The sequence below is a fragment of the Pelodiscus sinensis genome, chromosome 6 (genome assembly GCF_052426305.1).
Source record: "Pelodiscus sinensis isolate ZL-2025 chromosome 6, ASM5242630v1, whole genome shotgun sequence".
In the NCBI taxonomy this organism is placed as follows: Eukaryota; Metazoa; Chordata; order Testudines; family Trionychidae; genus Pelodiscus; species Pelodiscus sinensis.
The window spans coordinates 6,946,660-6,963,695 of record NC_143057.1 but is presented as its reverse complement, the minus strand read 5'-3'; the positions used below and the strand labels follow the sequence as shown (position 1 = coordinate 6,963,695).

Here is a 17,036-nt window from a genome sequence, read left to right as displayed (position 1 = left end):
GGGGGGGCAGCCCATGCGCGCCTGGGATGCCCCGCCGCCGGCTTCCCCCGAGGCTTTCAAAGCCGCGGAGGGGCTCCGGCGGGGGGGCAGCCCATGCGCGCCTGGGATGCCCCCCCGCCGGCTTCCCCCGAGGCTTTCAAAGCCGCGGAGGGGCTCCGGCGGGGGGGCAGCCCATGCGCGCCTGGGATGCCCCGCCGCCGGCTTCCCCCGAGGCTTTCAAAGCCGCGGAGGGGCTCCGGCGGGGGGGGGGGGGGGGCAGCTAAGGCGCTCCTGGCGGCTTTGCTCCCGGTGCCTCTGGTCTGCTGGGGACCATCTCCAGCAGACCAGGGACACCGGGAGCAAAGGAGGCGGAGGGGCGCTGGGGTATAAGATGAAACCCTATCTTTTAATTAAAAAGATAGGGGGTCGTCTTATACACCCAGTCGCCCTATACGCCGGAAAATACGGTAGTCCCATTGCAGGTAGATGATTCTTGTGTTTCTGATAACACGCTAAAAAAGTCATTTGTGAATGAACCACATCTGTGGGATAGAGATGGCCAGAAAGGACAAAAACAGGTGTTCAGAAAGAAGAATGCCTTTCGACTGTTCCTCACAGAAGTTCAATTTTTAGATCCATATCTATACCTAAACAAAGGGATCTTTCTTGCTACTAGAAAGTTGTGAGAAAAGGTTTGGCTTGCGAAGCAGGTGATACAAGTCTAAGAAAGAAGAGATGGCAACTCTACATTATAGAGAATCCAGCATTTTAATTTTTGTGCCCACTTTTAGGCCTGACAGTTTAATGTGTTTGAAGGAGGCTGATCTTTCGCTTTTTCTTCCTGCCCGTACACACCAGCTGCTTTTCCTTCTACCCACTCTTGAAATCCAGATGAGAGGTGTAAGGGAAGTCAACGAGAGAGTTTCTCCCATAAATCTCCTATAGTGGGGATACCATGGAAATTTGACCTAAAGTTCGCCAACTCCAGCTATGCTATTCAGGTAGCTTCAGTTGCATATCTTAGGTCAACTTTCGCCCCAGCATAGACCCAGCCTATAGCACTGCAAGGTGGTGACAATATTCAGAAAAGAGCTAGTGACAAGTTAACATACCGTATATTCCGGCGTACAAGACGACCTCTGAAGTTAAAAAACATCCCCCAAAAATCGGGGGTCGTCTTGTACGCCGGATGCCCCGCCGCCGGAGCCCCTCCGCGGCTTTGAAAGCCTTGGGGGAAGCCGGCGGCGGGGCATCCCAGGCGCGCATGGGCTGCCCGCCCGCCGGAGCCCCTCCGCGGCTTTGAAAGCCGCGGAGGGGCTCCGGCGGGCGGGCAGCCCATGCGCGCCTGGGATGCCCCCCCGCCGGCTTCCCCCGAGGCTTTCAAAGCCGCGGAGGGGCTCCGGCGGGCGGGCAGCCCATGCGCGCCTGGGATGCCCAGCCGCCGGCTTCCCCCGAGGCTTTCAAAGCCGCGGAGGGGCTCCGGCGGGGGGGAGCCCAGGCGCTCCTGGCGGCTTTGCTCCCGGTGCCTCTGGTCTGCTGGGGACCATCTCCAGCAGACCAGGGACACCGGGAGCAAAGGAGGCGGAAGGGCGCTGGGGTATAAGATGAAACCCTATCTTTTAATTAAAAAGATAGGGGGTCGTCTTATACGCCCAGTCGCCCTATATGCCGGAAAATACGGTAGATGAATGGAAGAACAGGGACACTTCCAAACCTTAGGCTTGACCTAAAATTTAAATCAACCTAGCTAACTCCTGCTGTCATTAAGGCTCTGTCCACACAGCAGTAGTGCATGTCTACACAGCAAGCCCATTATTTCAAAATAAAGGGCTTCTTACTCTGACTCCTGTAACCCTCAATGTATGAGGAGTAAGGGAAGTTGGGGGGAAGACTGCTCTGTTTTGAAATAACTGCTGTGTAGACTTAACTGCTTATTTTGACTTAAGCTACGCAGTTAGCATAGCTCAAGCTGCATAGCTTATTTCACGTTTAGCCCTGTTGTGTAGACGTACCCCAAGAGTCTAGTAGGGACGTAAAATCCCATTTAATCGGTTAAATGTTAGGTTAGCCTAACGGTTAACCAACTTAGCAGGATCCCGCCCGGTACTGGAAGCGGGTTATCCAGTATCCAAGCAAGCAGGGACTGATGAATGGCGGCGAAAGCCACTCGCCAGCCCCGCACTGCGCATGTGCAAGACCCATATTGCACATGCGTGTGCCAGAAACAAACGGGGCGCCCGGCTGAAATCTACTTGCCACGGGCGAGTAGATTCAATGCTTTGTCAAGCCCTGCAAGTAAGCATCACCGTTAAGGGTGATGCTTATCAGCTAACGTTCACATCCCTGCATGACGGTGATGCTCCTGCATCTGTGTCACTGTAGTACTTGTATTGTAGACCTGCTCACTTATTCAAGAATAAAGTTAGCAAAATTCTACCTGCCTCAAAAATCAAGACTGTAGGACTTAAAGCCACTCCTGTCCATTCCAATGGCAAAATTGCCACTGACTTCAGTTAGGGTAGGAGTGTGCTTTTAAGAGCTGTGGTCTTCACACTTCATTAACTGTTCTTAAACGGTCTTCAAAAAAGCTTCTGAAATACTGAATAGATTTGAAGCAGATGGAGGCAATCTGTCTCAAACTTGTATATAAATCTACTTGTAAAGTTTCAACCACCCAAAAGATTATATGAATTAGTATCATTATCTGATTCACAGATTTTACCTTACCAAGTGTCCTCAGAACAGAGCCCGAGTTAAGTTCCCCCCCATAATATATACTGATGATCATCAGATACAACATCTGATTTGTCAGATTTTACTTACTCTGTGCTGCTCTGACATTTTTACCCATGTTTCACTGTAAAACTGCTGCCTTACTCCCCTATCCCTCAAAGTATCCCTTACCTTCCCTGCTTGAGTAGAATGATTCTTCCTACCACTCTCCAAAAGAGAGAGCACTATAGATGTTGACTCAATGAAGACCTGCACACAACAAACACTATCCTGCTGTTTTTCCCTTCCTCCTCCCATTATAACTTCAGTGGAACCTGCTTCTTGTCCCGGATTCCTTCTTTGTTAGAACCCACTTCTCAAGCAGATGTCGTAATGCTAAAATTTGAGAGGCTAAAGTTGCATGTTATCACCTCAGATATGTTATTGAAGAGGGGTTTTTGATGTGTACACATATTAGTTATATTTACATTCTATTGCTAAAATTAAATTTTGTGCGCACATTGTTTTTTAAAATAGCTTCTGCAACTTTTTTTAAAAAGGCATTTCTCAAAACAGAGGCATTCCCAGAAAAGTGCTTGCACAGAAGAACACAGGCAATGTTAACTAGATCCTGTTGTAAGAAAAATGACATTTTTGGCATCTCTCTCAGCTTGGAATGAGAGATTTAATTCAACGGCAAAGTAAAACGTAAGTTAAACATAACAAGGTTAATTATTGAGGCTGGTATTCAACACATTAGGGAAGCTTAAGAACATTTTGCCCAACACTGCTGTATATTTAGAAACATGCTATTCCTGGGCTACATCCACTACACCTTGGTCTAGGCCAGGAGTAGGGAATCTATGGCTCGGGAGCCAAAGACAATTCAAGACAGCCCACTGGGGGTTCAGAGGAGGCACAACGCTGACCTCACCCCAGCTTCACCTGCAGCACCAGGACAAACACTTACAGCTTCTTGTCCTGCATGAAGGTGAAAGCATGTGCTAGTGAGGTGGCCAGAGGGGGCAGCCACACCTGGCAGACAGGCAGAAGCACAGCAAGTGCCAGAGTCCCTTCCTTGCTTCAGCGCTCACCACCAACAGCTGCACCGGGCAGCAGCAGGGAAACAACAGAATCCCCTTCCCTGCCGAGTGCTTGCTGCACAGAATCACTCCAGGTGCCCAGGTGGCACAGGGAAACAGCAGGAGGCCCTTTCCTGCCTGGGGTGCTTGCAGCAAAGAGCCACGCCAGGCAGCTGCTTCCTGCAGTATCCAGCCCCACCCAGATGCTGCCAGCAACACTTCCTAAAATCAGGTAAGGTGGTGGGCAGGAGGGAAGGAGAGCCACCTGAACGAGTGGGAGGGAAGGGGAGGCCCCAGCTGAGGCAGCCCCCAAATCTCTTCCTAGCATGGATGCTGGGAAAAGGGAGGATGAGATGGCCACAGCTGGGCAAACCCCAGAGACCCTTTCCAGTGCGGGATGCTGGGTAAAGGGAAGGGGAAGCTGCGGCCGAGCAAGCCCCAGAACCCCAGCAAAGAAAAGCAAACTCGGTCATCACACTGAAGTACTAAACAAAAAAGAATCTCTCATCAAGGGGTTTTGTGTGCGTGCACTTCGCGGCTTGGGGCGGGGGGGCTTCTCACTTGTGTAGCCTCTGTTCCATTTTTCTGCAGGTTAGCGGCCCCCTAGCCAAAAAAGGTTCCCCACCCCCGATCCTGGCATTCCCAACTAGGGACATTAGATATCAGGTAACCAAAGAGTCGTGTACCCGCACAAAATCTTTGCAGTTACACAACTATTCAATAGTCCGCAGGGGTGGCAGTCAGTACACTTCAGGTCCAGTCCCAGGGAGCCCCCTGCCACTCTGCGCTGCTGCCTCTATCAGCTCCTCACGCTGCAGTGCAAGTTGGGAGTAGCACCGTGTCTATGGGGGGGTCCAAGTGTCCCACAGAGGCTATTCAGCAGGATATGGAATAGCCTCTGTGTGCAGCAAGCTGGGATCCCTGTGGACAGGGGCTGCTGCCATTAAGCAGCCTCTACCTGCGGCAAGCTGAGGCTCGCTGCGGAGAGAGGCTGCTCCACAGGATGCAGAGCAGCCTCCCCTGTTTCCTCCCCCCCATCTCTCCACAAGCTGCTGCTTCTGATAGAGGTAACAGCATGGGGAGGGAGGCAGGCAACACCCCTGAGCTGGTGCGGGGGGGGGGGAGAACGGCCTTTTTGGGAGGGGAATACATGTAGTTGGGAAGATTAACCGATAATCCCCAGTTTATCGGTTAATCATCTAGTCGACTACTCACTGACATCCCTATTCCCAACAACATAAAACCTTTCCAAGTCTACAACTTTGGATTGTCATGACTGCCTTTCAGCCACAAGTAAGAGCTCCTTTACTAGACAGTACTGCAAAAGTTTCAGGTAGTCCTCAAGAATGCATTCACCATTGCAATCAAATATTGGCAGTAAACAGGAGCACTACTACATAAACAAATGATTTTGTCTGTCCTGAACCAGCCAGAATGCATTATAAGTATTCAGGCAGCAAACCTTAAAACACTAAGATTGCTCCAACTGGCAAAACAATTTTCCATAAAGAGGTGTAAATATGATCTCTGCACATTTGTTCCAAAAATGTACTGCCCAAAATTCAGAGGCCAGTATAAAGTGTGGCAAGTATTTTCCCCCAACTCAGACAATACAGAACTTCTCCACCCAGAACTTTCTTAACTCAAGTATTGTAGCTGATTAGATGTTTTCCAGTTTCTATCTGATAAATTCATAAGTGTACTTCCATGGATACAAGACAGTTCCCTGCTTCAAGTCTAGTAATTCGAAAGTGCAAGTTGAGACCACGCGAAGTCTTAAAGAACAAAAACACACCAATATCTAACTCGAGACCATAGAAACAACATTAAATCACTTGGTTATGAGAACCTTTGCTTTGACATGGATAATATTGTCAGTAGTTCCTGCAAAATGCTGAAATTGTTACATAATTTTTGTGGTTGTTTTAATACAAAACAAAAATGAAGTATGTTGTTCTAGATCCTCAGTAGAAAGTATACTTAAATATTTTCCTTACTTTTGATGGTTGCCTACTTCTAGTGACAATATGTAATGTTTCTTATTTTGCACTCAACATCAGTTTTTGTTTGCTTGTTCTTTTAAGCTTGACTTACAAAAGAAAGTTTAAAAAGTGACCAGAAATTTCTAGAATAGTAGGAGATTTAAAGCACAAGTTTCCTGGGCCTATCTTAGATACTTTTGGCCATGTCTCAGTATAGGGCAGTGCGCCAAATAATGAAACTTACCTTTAGCGTTGAGCACTTGGAAATACTGAATTGACTACATGTAATGTTTCATAAACTCCCAGGAGTTAACACATTTTGATTCAACAAAACGTAAGTCTAACATTTGGTTTAGGCCCTAGTACACTTTCCTTTCGGTCTAATTTTGAAAAGGGTCCTTTATAGTTAATATGCAACCAATAAAACTGCTTTGAAAACTAAATTAACAGACTGTTTTAAAGGATTTGGTAATTTAAACTGATTTTAGTTTTTAACATAGGTCTCATGAGCATGCTTTTTATAAAGTTGGCATTACAACTGTATCATCAAGCTGTTTTAATGTTTAGCATACTTTTCCCACAATTTTTTCCTGAATTTGCTAGTTTAATATGCCAATCTTATTGCTGCAGTTACCAACATCATAGTTTCATGAGACACAATATGCCCAAAAATATTTGCATAGTCAGCCATAATTTACTCCATCATTGTATGTATGCAAAACCCCTAATTTACTAGAGGAAGTTCTTTGCTCAGTTACATCTCTACAGTGATCCAATATTTAGCAACTGAAGAAACCATTCTTCTTCCCCATCCTCCAACACCTAGCCAATACTGTACTTCTATAGTCTCAAATGCACACACAGCTTGTCTAGCTGGCAAACCTACTCCCCTAATCTGCTCCTTGCAGAGGTTTCCTAGGACCTCAGAGTTGCTCCAAATCACTCAATATGATGAGCAGGGGAGAAAGGGAATAAAAAGAGAAGGCAGCTCTCCGTGTAGGGATTAATTATAAAGGCTAGTGTTTTAAGCTTATGAAGGACTCTACTGTGTACATTTAAATTAGACATTCTCCCTCAGCCAACTTGTCTAGACCCAATCACCCTTGTGAGCTGGCTGCAGCCACCCTTCACAACACTCCATTTTTTCTTTTACTTTGGGGGGAGGGTGTTTAAACAATCAGGCCTAGGGAAATAGTAAGGCAGAGTCATGGTTTCATTGCTCAGTCCTAATGGGCAAGGACTGGAAAAGATCCACTACAATCCAAATGGGGTGTTAGATGGCATCAGGATTGGTATAACACGGGGAAACTAGCTCCAAAAGGCTGCATCCACACTCCTCTTTGAAAGGGCACCTAGTCCCCCTCCAATTTTGGAAGTGCACTAAGTACCTAATCTTCCTCTTAGTCACACACACTATTCCCATATGAACTGGACTTTGCAATAACATCTGTCCCCCAGCATCTTGCAGAGAAGCACTCACTAGAGTAGTCAGTAGATTTACCCCACTTACACACCCCCACTAAAGAGCAGTCACTACAACTAATGTCAAAAAGGCTAGTAAAATCAGACACACCCCAACACACACCCCGCCTCCTGTAGCAGAAGCTTGTGTATCTCCATTCACACCCAGCAGAACCAGTAACCACTCCCAAAATACTCCCTTCACAGAAGAGAAGTAGACACAATAACCTGCACCCCTGAGCAGCCAATAGTCTCCACGCATTCACCAACCCCACAGACATACACAGGCCCCTTCCTGAGCCTCCCAACGCAGGCAGCCTCACCCAGCAGAAGTGCTCTAGTCACCCCAATGCCACCCACAGATACCCAAGCCCTGCAGAAAGGGTCGTCACCACCACACACAAGCTGGGGCTGCAGCTAACCTCCCCCCCTTCCCCTCATACCCAACCCCCTTCCTCACCCCCCCATGCCCAACCCCCTTACCCCAACGCCTTCCTTACCCTAACCCCTCTTAACCCAACCTCCTCCCTCACCCCCCATGCCCAACCCCCTTACCCCAACCCCTTCTTCACCCTAAACCCCTCTTACCCCAGCCCCCTCCCTCACCCCCCATGCTCAACCCCCTTACCCCAACCCCCTCCCTCACCCTAATCCCCTCTTACCCAACCCCTTCCTCAACCTAACCCCCTCTTACCCCAGCCCCCTCCCTCACCCTCCATGCTCAACCCCCTCCCTCACTTCCCCACGCCCAACCCCCCTCCCTCACTCCCCCATGCCCAACCCCCTTACCCCAACCTCCTCCCTCACCCCCCTTACCCCAACCCCTTCTTCACCCTAAACCCCTCTTACCCCAGCCCCCTCCCTCACCCCCCATGCTCAACCCCCTCCCTCACCCTAATCCCCCTTACCCAACCCCTTCCTCAACCTAACCCCCTCTTACCCCAGCCCCCTCCCTCACCCTCCATGCTCAACCCCCTCCCTCACTCCCCCACGCCCAACCCCCTTACCCCAGCCCCCTCCCTCACCCCCTTACCCCAGCCCCCCCCCCCACCCCAGCCCCCTCCCCACCCCCCATGCTCAACCCCCTTACCCCAGCCCCCTCCCTCACCCCCATGCTCAACCCCCTTACCCCAGCCCCCTCCCTCACCCCCCCATGCTCAACCCCCTTACCCCAGCCCCCTCCCTCACCCCCCCATGCTCAACCCCCTTACCCCAGCCCCCTCCCTCACCCCCCCATGCTCAACCCCCTTACCCCAGCCCCCTCCCTCACCCCCCCATGCTCAACCCCCTTCCCCAGCCCCCTCCCTCACGCCCCCATGCTCACCCCCCTTACCCCAGCCCCCTCCCTCCCTCCCTCCCTCACCCCCTTACCCCTCCCCCCCCGCCGGGCGGGCGCACCGTGTGCTCGGGGTCGATGTCGATGCGGAAGGTCTGCTGCTGCAGGGTTTTCAGGGTGATCTGCATGGCGAGGCCGCGCCCCGGGGCCCGGCCCGGCCGCCCCGCGCTCGCGGCCTGCGCCTCCCGGACCCGCTCGCGCTGCCTCGGCCCCGGCGCGCGGGGGAGGGGGGGGGCGCCGCTCGCTCGGCTGGGCGCGCGGGAGGGGGGCGGGGGCGCGCGTGCGGGCGGGCGGAGGCAGCTCTCGCGCGCCTCACGGCCTGGCCGCCGCCATCATGACTCGCCTCCGCAGCCCCCTGCACAAGACACCAGGAGGGAGCGGGGAGGCGCAGGGACACGCTCCCCCTGCGCACGCGCGGGAGGCCGGCGGCCTGGGGCGCATGTGCGGGGCGGAATTCGGCGCGGGCGGGGGAGGAGCGAAGGGGGAAGTGGGAATGGGGGGGGGAGGGGTTCGGTTGTGGGGCTGGGATTTGGGGAGTGGGCGGGGGGATAGGGAGGCGTTGGGAGTGGGGGCTGCTGGGGGGTCGGTTGCGGGGGGGGAGGGGGAAGAGTAGGGGGGGTTGGGGATTATGGGGAGATGGGGGCTGGGATTGGGGGAGGGGAGGGGATTATGGGGAGATGGGGGCTGGGATTGGGGGAGGGGTTGGGGATTATGGGGAGATGGGGGCTGGGATTGGGGGAGGGGTTGGGGATTATGGGGAGATGGAAGGGCTGGGATTGGGGGAGGGGTTGGGGATTATGGGGAGATGGGGGGCTGGGATTGGGGAGGGGAGGGGATTATGGGCAGATGGGGGGCTGGGATTGGGGGAGGGGAGGGGATTATGGGCAGATGGGGGGCTGGGATTGGGGGAGGGGAGGGGATTATGGGCAGATGGGGGCTGGGATTGGGGGAGGGGAGGGGATTATGGGGAGATGGGGGGCTGGGATTGGGGAGGGGGGGAGGGGATTATGGGCAGATGGGGGGGGAGGGGGGCTGGAATTGGGGGAGGGGAGGGGATTATGGGGAGATGGGGGCTGGGATTGGGGGAGGGGATGGGATTATGGGGAGATGGGGGGCTGGGATTGGGGGAGGGGTTGGGGATTATGGGCAGATGGGGGGCTGGGATTGGGGGAGGGGAGGGGATTGGGGATGGGGAGGGGAGGGGTTGGGGGGGGCTGGGATTGGGGGAGGGGTTGGGGATTATGGGCAGATGGGGGGCTGGGATTGGGGGAGGGGAGGGGATTATGGGGAGATGGGGGGGGGGCTGGGATTGGGGGAGGGGTTGGGGATTATGGGGGGAGATGGGGAAGGGCTGGGGGATTGGGGGATGGGGGGGGGGGGGTTGGGGATTATGGGGAGATGGGGGGGGGGCTGGGGGAGGGGTTGGGGAGGGGAGGGGATTATGGAAGGGCAGATGGGGGGGGAGGGGGGCTGGGGGGGAGGGGATTGGGGGATGGGGGGGGAGGGGATTGGGGAGATGGGGGGGGAGGGGGATGGGGGGGCTGGGATTGGGGGAGGGGAGGGGAGGGGATTATGGGCAGATGGGGGGCTGGGATTGGGGGAGGGGAGGGGATTATGGGGAGATGGGGGGCTGGGATTGGGGAGGGGAGGGGATTATGGGCAGATGGGGGGCTGGAATTGGGGGAGGGGAGGGGATTATGGGGAGATGGGGGCTGGGATTGGGGGAGGGGATGGGATTATGGGGAGATGGGGGGCTGGGATTGGGGGAGGGGTTGGGGATTATGGGGAGATGGGGGCTGGGATTGGGGGAGGGGGGGGGGAGGGGATTGGGGATGGGGAGATGGGGGGCTGGGATTGGGGGAGGGGTTGGGGATTATGGGCAGATGGGGGCTGGGATTGGGGGAGGGGAGGGGATTATGGGGAGATGGGGGGCTGGGATTGGGGGAGGGGTTGGGGATTATGGGGAGATGGAAGGGCTGGGATTGGGGGAGGGGTTGGGGATTATGGGGAGATGGGGGGCTGGGATTGGGGAGGGGAGGGGATTATGGGCAGATGGGGGGCTGGGATTGGGGGAGGGGGAGGGGATTATGGGGAGATGGGGGGGCTGGGATTGGGGAGGGGAGGGGATTATGGGGGGGGCAGATGGGGGGCTGGGATTGGGGGAGGGGAGGGGATTATGGGGAGATGGGGGGCTGGGATTGGGGAGGGGAGGGGATTATGGGCAGATGGGGGGCTGGAATTGGGGGAGGGGAGGGGATTATGGGGAGATGGGGGCTGGGATTGGGGGAGGGGAGGGGATTATGGGGAGATGGGGGGCTGGGATTGGGGGAGGGGGAGGGGATTATGGGCAGATGGGGGGCTGGGATTGGGGGAGGGGAGGGGATTATGGGGAGATGGGGGGCTGGGATTGGGGGAGGGGAGGGGATTATGGGGAGATGGGGGCTGGGATTGGGGAGGGGAGGGGATTATGGGGAGATGGGGGGCTGGGATTGGGGGAGGGGAGGGGATTATGGGCAGATGGGGGGCTGGGATTGGGGGAGGGGAGGGGATTATGGGGAGATGGGGGCTGGGATTGGGGGAGGGGAGGGGATTATGGGGAGATGGGGGGCTGGGATTGGGGGAGGGGAGGGGATTATGGGCAGATGGGGGGCTGGGATTGGGGGAGGGGAGGGGATTATGGGGAGATGGGGGGCTGGGATTGGGGAAGGGGAGGGGATTATGGGGAGATGGGGGCTGGGATTGGGGGAGGGGAGGGGATTATGGGCAGATGGGGGGCTGGGATTGGGGGAGGGGAGGGGATTATGGGGAGAGGGGGTTGGGGGGGGGGCTGGGATTGGGGGAGGGGAGGGGATTATGGGGAGATGGGGGCTGGGATTGGGGAGGGGAGGGGATTATGGGGAGATGGGGGCTGGGATTGGGGAGGGGAGGGGATTATGGGGAGATGGGGGGCTGGGATTGGGGGAGGGGAGGGGATTATGGGCAGATGGGGGGGCTGGGATTGGGGGAGGGGGGGGGGAGGGGATTATGGGGAGATGGGGGCTGGGATTGGGGGAGGGGAGGGGATTATGGGGAGATGGGCTGGGATTGGGGGAGGGGAGGGGATTATGGGGAGATGGGGGCTGGGATTGGGGGAGGGGAGGGGATTATGGGGAGATGGGGGCTGGGATTGGGGGAGGGGGGAGGGGATTATGGGGAGATGGGGGCTGGGATTGGGGAGGGGAGGGGATTATGGGGAGATGGGGGCTGGGATTGGGGGAGGGGAGGGGATTATGGGCAGATGGGGGGCTGGGATTGGGGGAGGGGAGGGGATTATGGGGAGATGGGGGGCTGGGATTGGGGGAGGGGAGGGGGGGATTATGGGGAGATGGGGGGCTGGGATTGGGGGAGGGGAGGGGATTATGGGGAGATGGGGGCTGGGATTGGGGGAGGGGAGGGGATTATGGGCAGATGGGGGGCTGGGATTGGGGGAGGGGAGGGGATTATGAGGAGATGGGGGGCTGGGATTGGGGGAGGGGAGGGGATTATGGGGAGATGGGGGGCTGGGATTGGGGGAGGGGAGGGGATTATGGGGAGATGGGGGCTGGGATTGGGGGAGGGGAGGGGATTATGGGCAGATGGGGGGCTGGGATTGGGGGAGGGGAGGGGATTATGGGGAGATGGGGGCTGGGATTGGGGGAGGGGAGGGGATTATGGGGAGATGGGGGCTGGGATTGGGGGAGGGGAGGGGATTATGCGGAGATGGGGGGCTGGGATTGGGGGAGGGGAGGGGATTATGGGGAGATGGGGGGCTGGGATTGGGGGAGGGGTTGGGGATTATGTGGAGATGGGGGCTGGGATTGGGGGAGGGGAGGGGAGATTATGGGGAGATGGGGGCTGGGATTGGGGGAGGGGAGGGGATTATGGGGAGATGGGGGGCTGGGATTGGGGAGGGGTTGGGGATTATGGGCAGATGGGGGCTGGGATTGGGGGAGGGGAGGGGATTATGGGCAGATGGGGGGCTGGGATTGGGGGAGGGGATTATGCGGAGATGGGGGCTGGGATTGGGGGAGGGGAGGGGATTATGGGGAGATGGGGGCTGGGATTGGGGGAGGGGAGGGGATTATGCGGAGATGGGGGGGGGCTGGGATTGGGGGAGGGGTTGGGGATTATGGGGAGATGGGGGCTGGGATTGGGGGAGGGGTTGCAGATCGGAGGAGGAGTTGTAGGGGGTTGGGGTGGGAAGGGAGAGGAGTTGGGGGAGCTGGGATTGGGGAAGGGGTTGGGGATTAGAGGGAGACAGGGGGCTGGGATTGGGGTAGGGTGGTAGCTGGGAAGGGGGAGGAGTTGGGGGGATGGGAAGGGCTGCTGGGGGCACGGTCGGGATTGTGGGTTTCGGCTGCTTAGGGAGGGAAGGGACTCGGGCTGGAAAGGGGGTGCTTGGGGAGCTGGGATTGGGGATGGGGCTGTTGGGAGCTGAGTTTAGGGAATGGGATTGGGTGGGGGTGAGTCTGCTGAGGAGCTGGGTTAGGGCTTGGCTGCTGGGAGCGGGAAGGGGTTGATGGGCTGGAAAGGGGCTGCGCGGGTGGGGAGGCGGGATTGTGGTTGCAAGGGAAGGGGCTGTTGGAAGGAGCTAGGATGGAGGAGGAAAGGGGCAGATTGGGGTGGGGGTCTAGGATTGGGCATGAATGAAGAGCAGTTGAGACGGGAGAAGAGCTGGTATCCATGGTCCCTGCCTGGCTGCTACCTCTGTAGAGTGTTATACAACATAATACAAAGGAGCCTGAGCACATGGAAGTTTGGAACGAGCATTAGGCATGGAGGGGACCTGTTCGCCATATTTTGATTTAAAAAAAATCTGTGGAGCTTAAAGATGCCTGTATCTGTCTCTGTAACTCATTAACTCCACCCTTTTTTATCCTAGGACTACATATAGGGACGTTAACAGGCCACTTCACCTTGTATGTTGGATCTAAGACTAAGACGGGTCTATACCACAGGCCTATGTTGCTCAGGAGTGACACAAATTCACACACCTAAGCACCGTAGTTTTAACTGCCTGACTCTATGTAGGCAGCACTATGTTGGTGGGAGAGCTTCTCCTATCAGCATAGCTACTGCCTCTCAGGGAGGTGGATTAACTGCTATCAGCTTTACATTTCCCAGGCCTGGGGAAGAGCTTGAAAGCTCGTCTCTCTCACCAACAGAAGTTGTTCTAATAAAATATATTACCTCACCCACCTTGCCTCTCTCGTACACAGACAAAGATGAAATCCCCATTAAATATCGTTTAACATTTAGATGTCAACATCTATGAACATTCAAGCTGCTATACTACTATTATAATATAAATAACAAAAAGCCTCATCCTTCTTATCCCAGGATGCCTTGCCAAGTCCTACCCACCCTCTTTCTGCAGAGTGAGTAGATCTTTGTAGTGAACAAGTAAAATATTTGGATCATTATCACCATTAGCATGGTAAGCTTGGAGGAGTCTAGTGGATGTCTGTCATAATGTTGCAAGGTTTCTCAAGCAGCACTGAGGATCAGAAACTGCTAGATTTCTCTGCAGCCCAAGGGAAACTGAGGAGGAGCCTTGTCATGAGAATGAATGTGTATGTGGTGTTGCTTTCTGCAGCCACTGCACCTTGGGCTCTGACACACGCTTTTATCAGGAAGCCAAAGAAACTGCTGACTCTAGCGCATAGGAATCCAGGATTCTTGGCAGCAGAGAATAACCTGGTTGCATTGCATTAAGGATCATTCCAAAAAGATAGAGATGTTCAAGCTAGAATTGCCAAGCATGTAAACACACAAACCCAATACCCTTGCCAAGTCCCCTTCCTCATCCCTTCTCCGAGGCCCCATCCCTGCTCTCTCCACCCCCCACCCTTTGTTCACTCTCCCTCACCCTCACTTTCACTGGGTTGGGAAACGGGGGTGGGATGCAGGCTCTAGGATGTGGCTGAAAGGTTCAGAATTTGGGTGGGGGCTCTGGAATAAGCCTAGGACAGGAGATTGGGGTGCTGGCTTTGGAGGAAGTTTGGGTGCAGGAGGATGCTCAGAATGGAGGAGGGAGTGTGGGATGCTGGATTGAGGGGGCTCAGAAGTAGGACAAAAAATTGGGGTGCAGGAGATGAGGGGGTGCAAGCACTGACTGTGTGGTGTGTACCTCTGGCAGTTCCCAGGTGATGATGCAGCAGGGCTAAGGCAGGTTTCCTGCCTGCCTTGGCACTGCACCGCTTGCAGAAACAGCTGGCATGTCTTGGGTTAGGGGACCAGATGGCTCCACACCTTGCCCCGACCTGCAGGCACCATCCCTGCAACTCTTATTGGCCGCAGTTCCCAGCCAATAGGAGCTGCAGAATCGTTTAGAGCCGAGGCAGCACACAAAGACCCTCTACCCTCCCACTAGGCCAGTGTTTCTCAATTTTATTTGGTCACAGAACACTTTTAAACTTTAAAGAATTTTGCGGAACCCCTAATAGTCTTATATATGGAGCTGAAAAGGTAGACCACAAATAAGGATAATAATAAACAAATGCTAAACAAGGTAATGAGATCAACATTTAGTTTAATTGCACATATTTAAAAACAAAAATCACATTTAATGTGTACAAAAAATAGAGCTCAAAAACTAATATGCATTATATTGGCAGTTTTCAATGTGAAGAGTTGTTTTTCTTCTTTTCTTGGCAAATTCTTTTTATATTTGGTTTAATACTGGAAAGTTGGATTCGCATATCTGGCACGGCATTCAGTCGATTTCTGTATTTCGGTTTTGTTGCGTAATTCAAGAACCCAGTTTCGCACAAGTATGTGCTGGCGAAGGGTAACCACTGACAAATTGCACGTCTTGATAAAGCTGAATATTCTTGACATAAGCCGACCCAAAATGTAATCAGAGAAACTTCTTTACATTTTTGTATTAGTTGGCTGTTTGAATCGAACGCAAATGAAAATTGTTTTCGATACAATTCATAAATGCTTAAATATTAATTATTTTTCTTAAAATCATAAAATGTTATTATCATGGAATTTTCTCACAAAATCCTTATTTTCATTTTGCGGAACACTGGGAGGAACATCATTTGGGAAACACTGCACTAGGGGCCACAAGGATGTGCCAGTCACTTCTGGAACCTGCCTTAGCCCAATGCATCATCAAACTTTAAGCGGTTTAAATTCTCCCAGACTGGCTGCATTAGCCTGGGGGACATGAAGCCTGATTCCAGGAGACTCCTGCCAAAACTGGGAGGGTTGGCAAGCATATCAAGTTCAACCACATCAAATATCACTTGATATTTTTACACTGGCTGTTTACAAGTTAAAACATTATTTACCCTCTTGCACTACTGCTATGTGGTACTGTGTCTAATTTATTTTTCCAGATAAAACCTTTAATTGTATTTCATTTCACTTAGCAATGTTTGAATGAAAAGCAATCAGACCTCCTTAAATGCTGCTTTCTATGTGCAAAGCTAGCTGCTTTGTAATTAATAGGTCACTACAACTGTAGATGTTTTGTAGCAACTAGTTCGCATTCCATCAGTGGCACCAATCTTTGCCACTGAAATCAAATAGAACCAGGTAAACGTAAACAATCCTCTTTATAATGTGTGTATGGCTGCAATTTATACATTGCAAACAACTCCTACCAAATACAGGATCTAACTCTCATTCATGCGGAAGCTGTTTTGCACCTCTCCAGCACCACAGAGGAGACTGTAAGGCGGCTTAAATAAAACTAATGCCCACTTTAAGCTAGATAAATCATGGAGGTTAGGTCCATAAAAGGGTATTAGCCAGGGAGAGGGATGATGTCCCTGGCCTCTGTCTGTCAGAGGCTGGAAACGGATGGCACGAGAGGAATTGCTTGATCATTGTCTTCGGTCCACCCCCTCTGGAGCACCTGGTGCTGGCCACTGTCGGCAGACAGGCTACTGGGCTGGATGGACCTTTGGTCTGACGCAGTACGGCCGTTCTTATGTTCTTATGTTTAAGGCCCCTTTACACTGGCAGCGGAAAATGGCAACCACGTAATGAGAATCAAGTCCAAAGCTAGTTTCCCAGGCCTGAAGATGAGTCCTGTGTTGTTCAAAAGCTTGTCTCTCTCCCCAACAGAAGTTGGTCCAATAAAAGAGATAATTGCATTCAGATTTTCTCAGTTGAGTCCAAAGGCATTTTATTTCTTAGGATTAAATCAGGACTGGGAAACTTCTTGTGGGTCGGGGGCCACTGACCCATAGAAAAATTGGTTTGGGGACTGCACATAAGTGAGAAGCAAAAAGGAAAAGAAAATTAAACCATCACTGACAGGACCCCTGACTGAGGAGGAGAAAGACACTCCCCACGTTCCCTTTACACCAGAGCCTAAGGGGCCCCAGGCTAGTAGATTGTGTGTGCTCCAGCCCCACAGGGTGATGGTGGTGGGGCTGGAGAGCCAGCACGGGCTCCCCAATATTGGGGAGGAGCCCTGAGCCTCTAGGACCAGATCTAAGCAAGCTG

General features: G+C 53.5%; 1 protein-coding gene across 2 annotated transcripts in view; it reads right to left on the bottom strand.

Annotated features, from left to right (window-relative positions):
• Positions 1-8,815, bottom strand: part of RAD23B (RAD23 nucleotide excision repair protein B) — a 43,555-nt gene extending 34,740 nt beyond the window's left edge. Inside the window, exon 1 of one of the 2 annotated variants that reach the window (XM_089779162.1) lies at positions 8,615-8,815. In XM_089779162.1, coding sequence (XP_089635288.1) covers positions 8,615-8,680 — 66 coding nt within the window. In that variant the 5' untranslated portion in view covers positions 8,681-8,815. The remainder of the gene's footprint in view (positions 1-8,614) is intronic. The other variant, XM_075931374.2, reaches the window with a different exon arrangement.
• Positions 8,816-17,036: the final 8,221 nt, after the last annotated feature.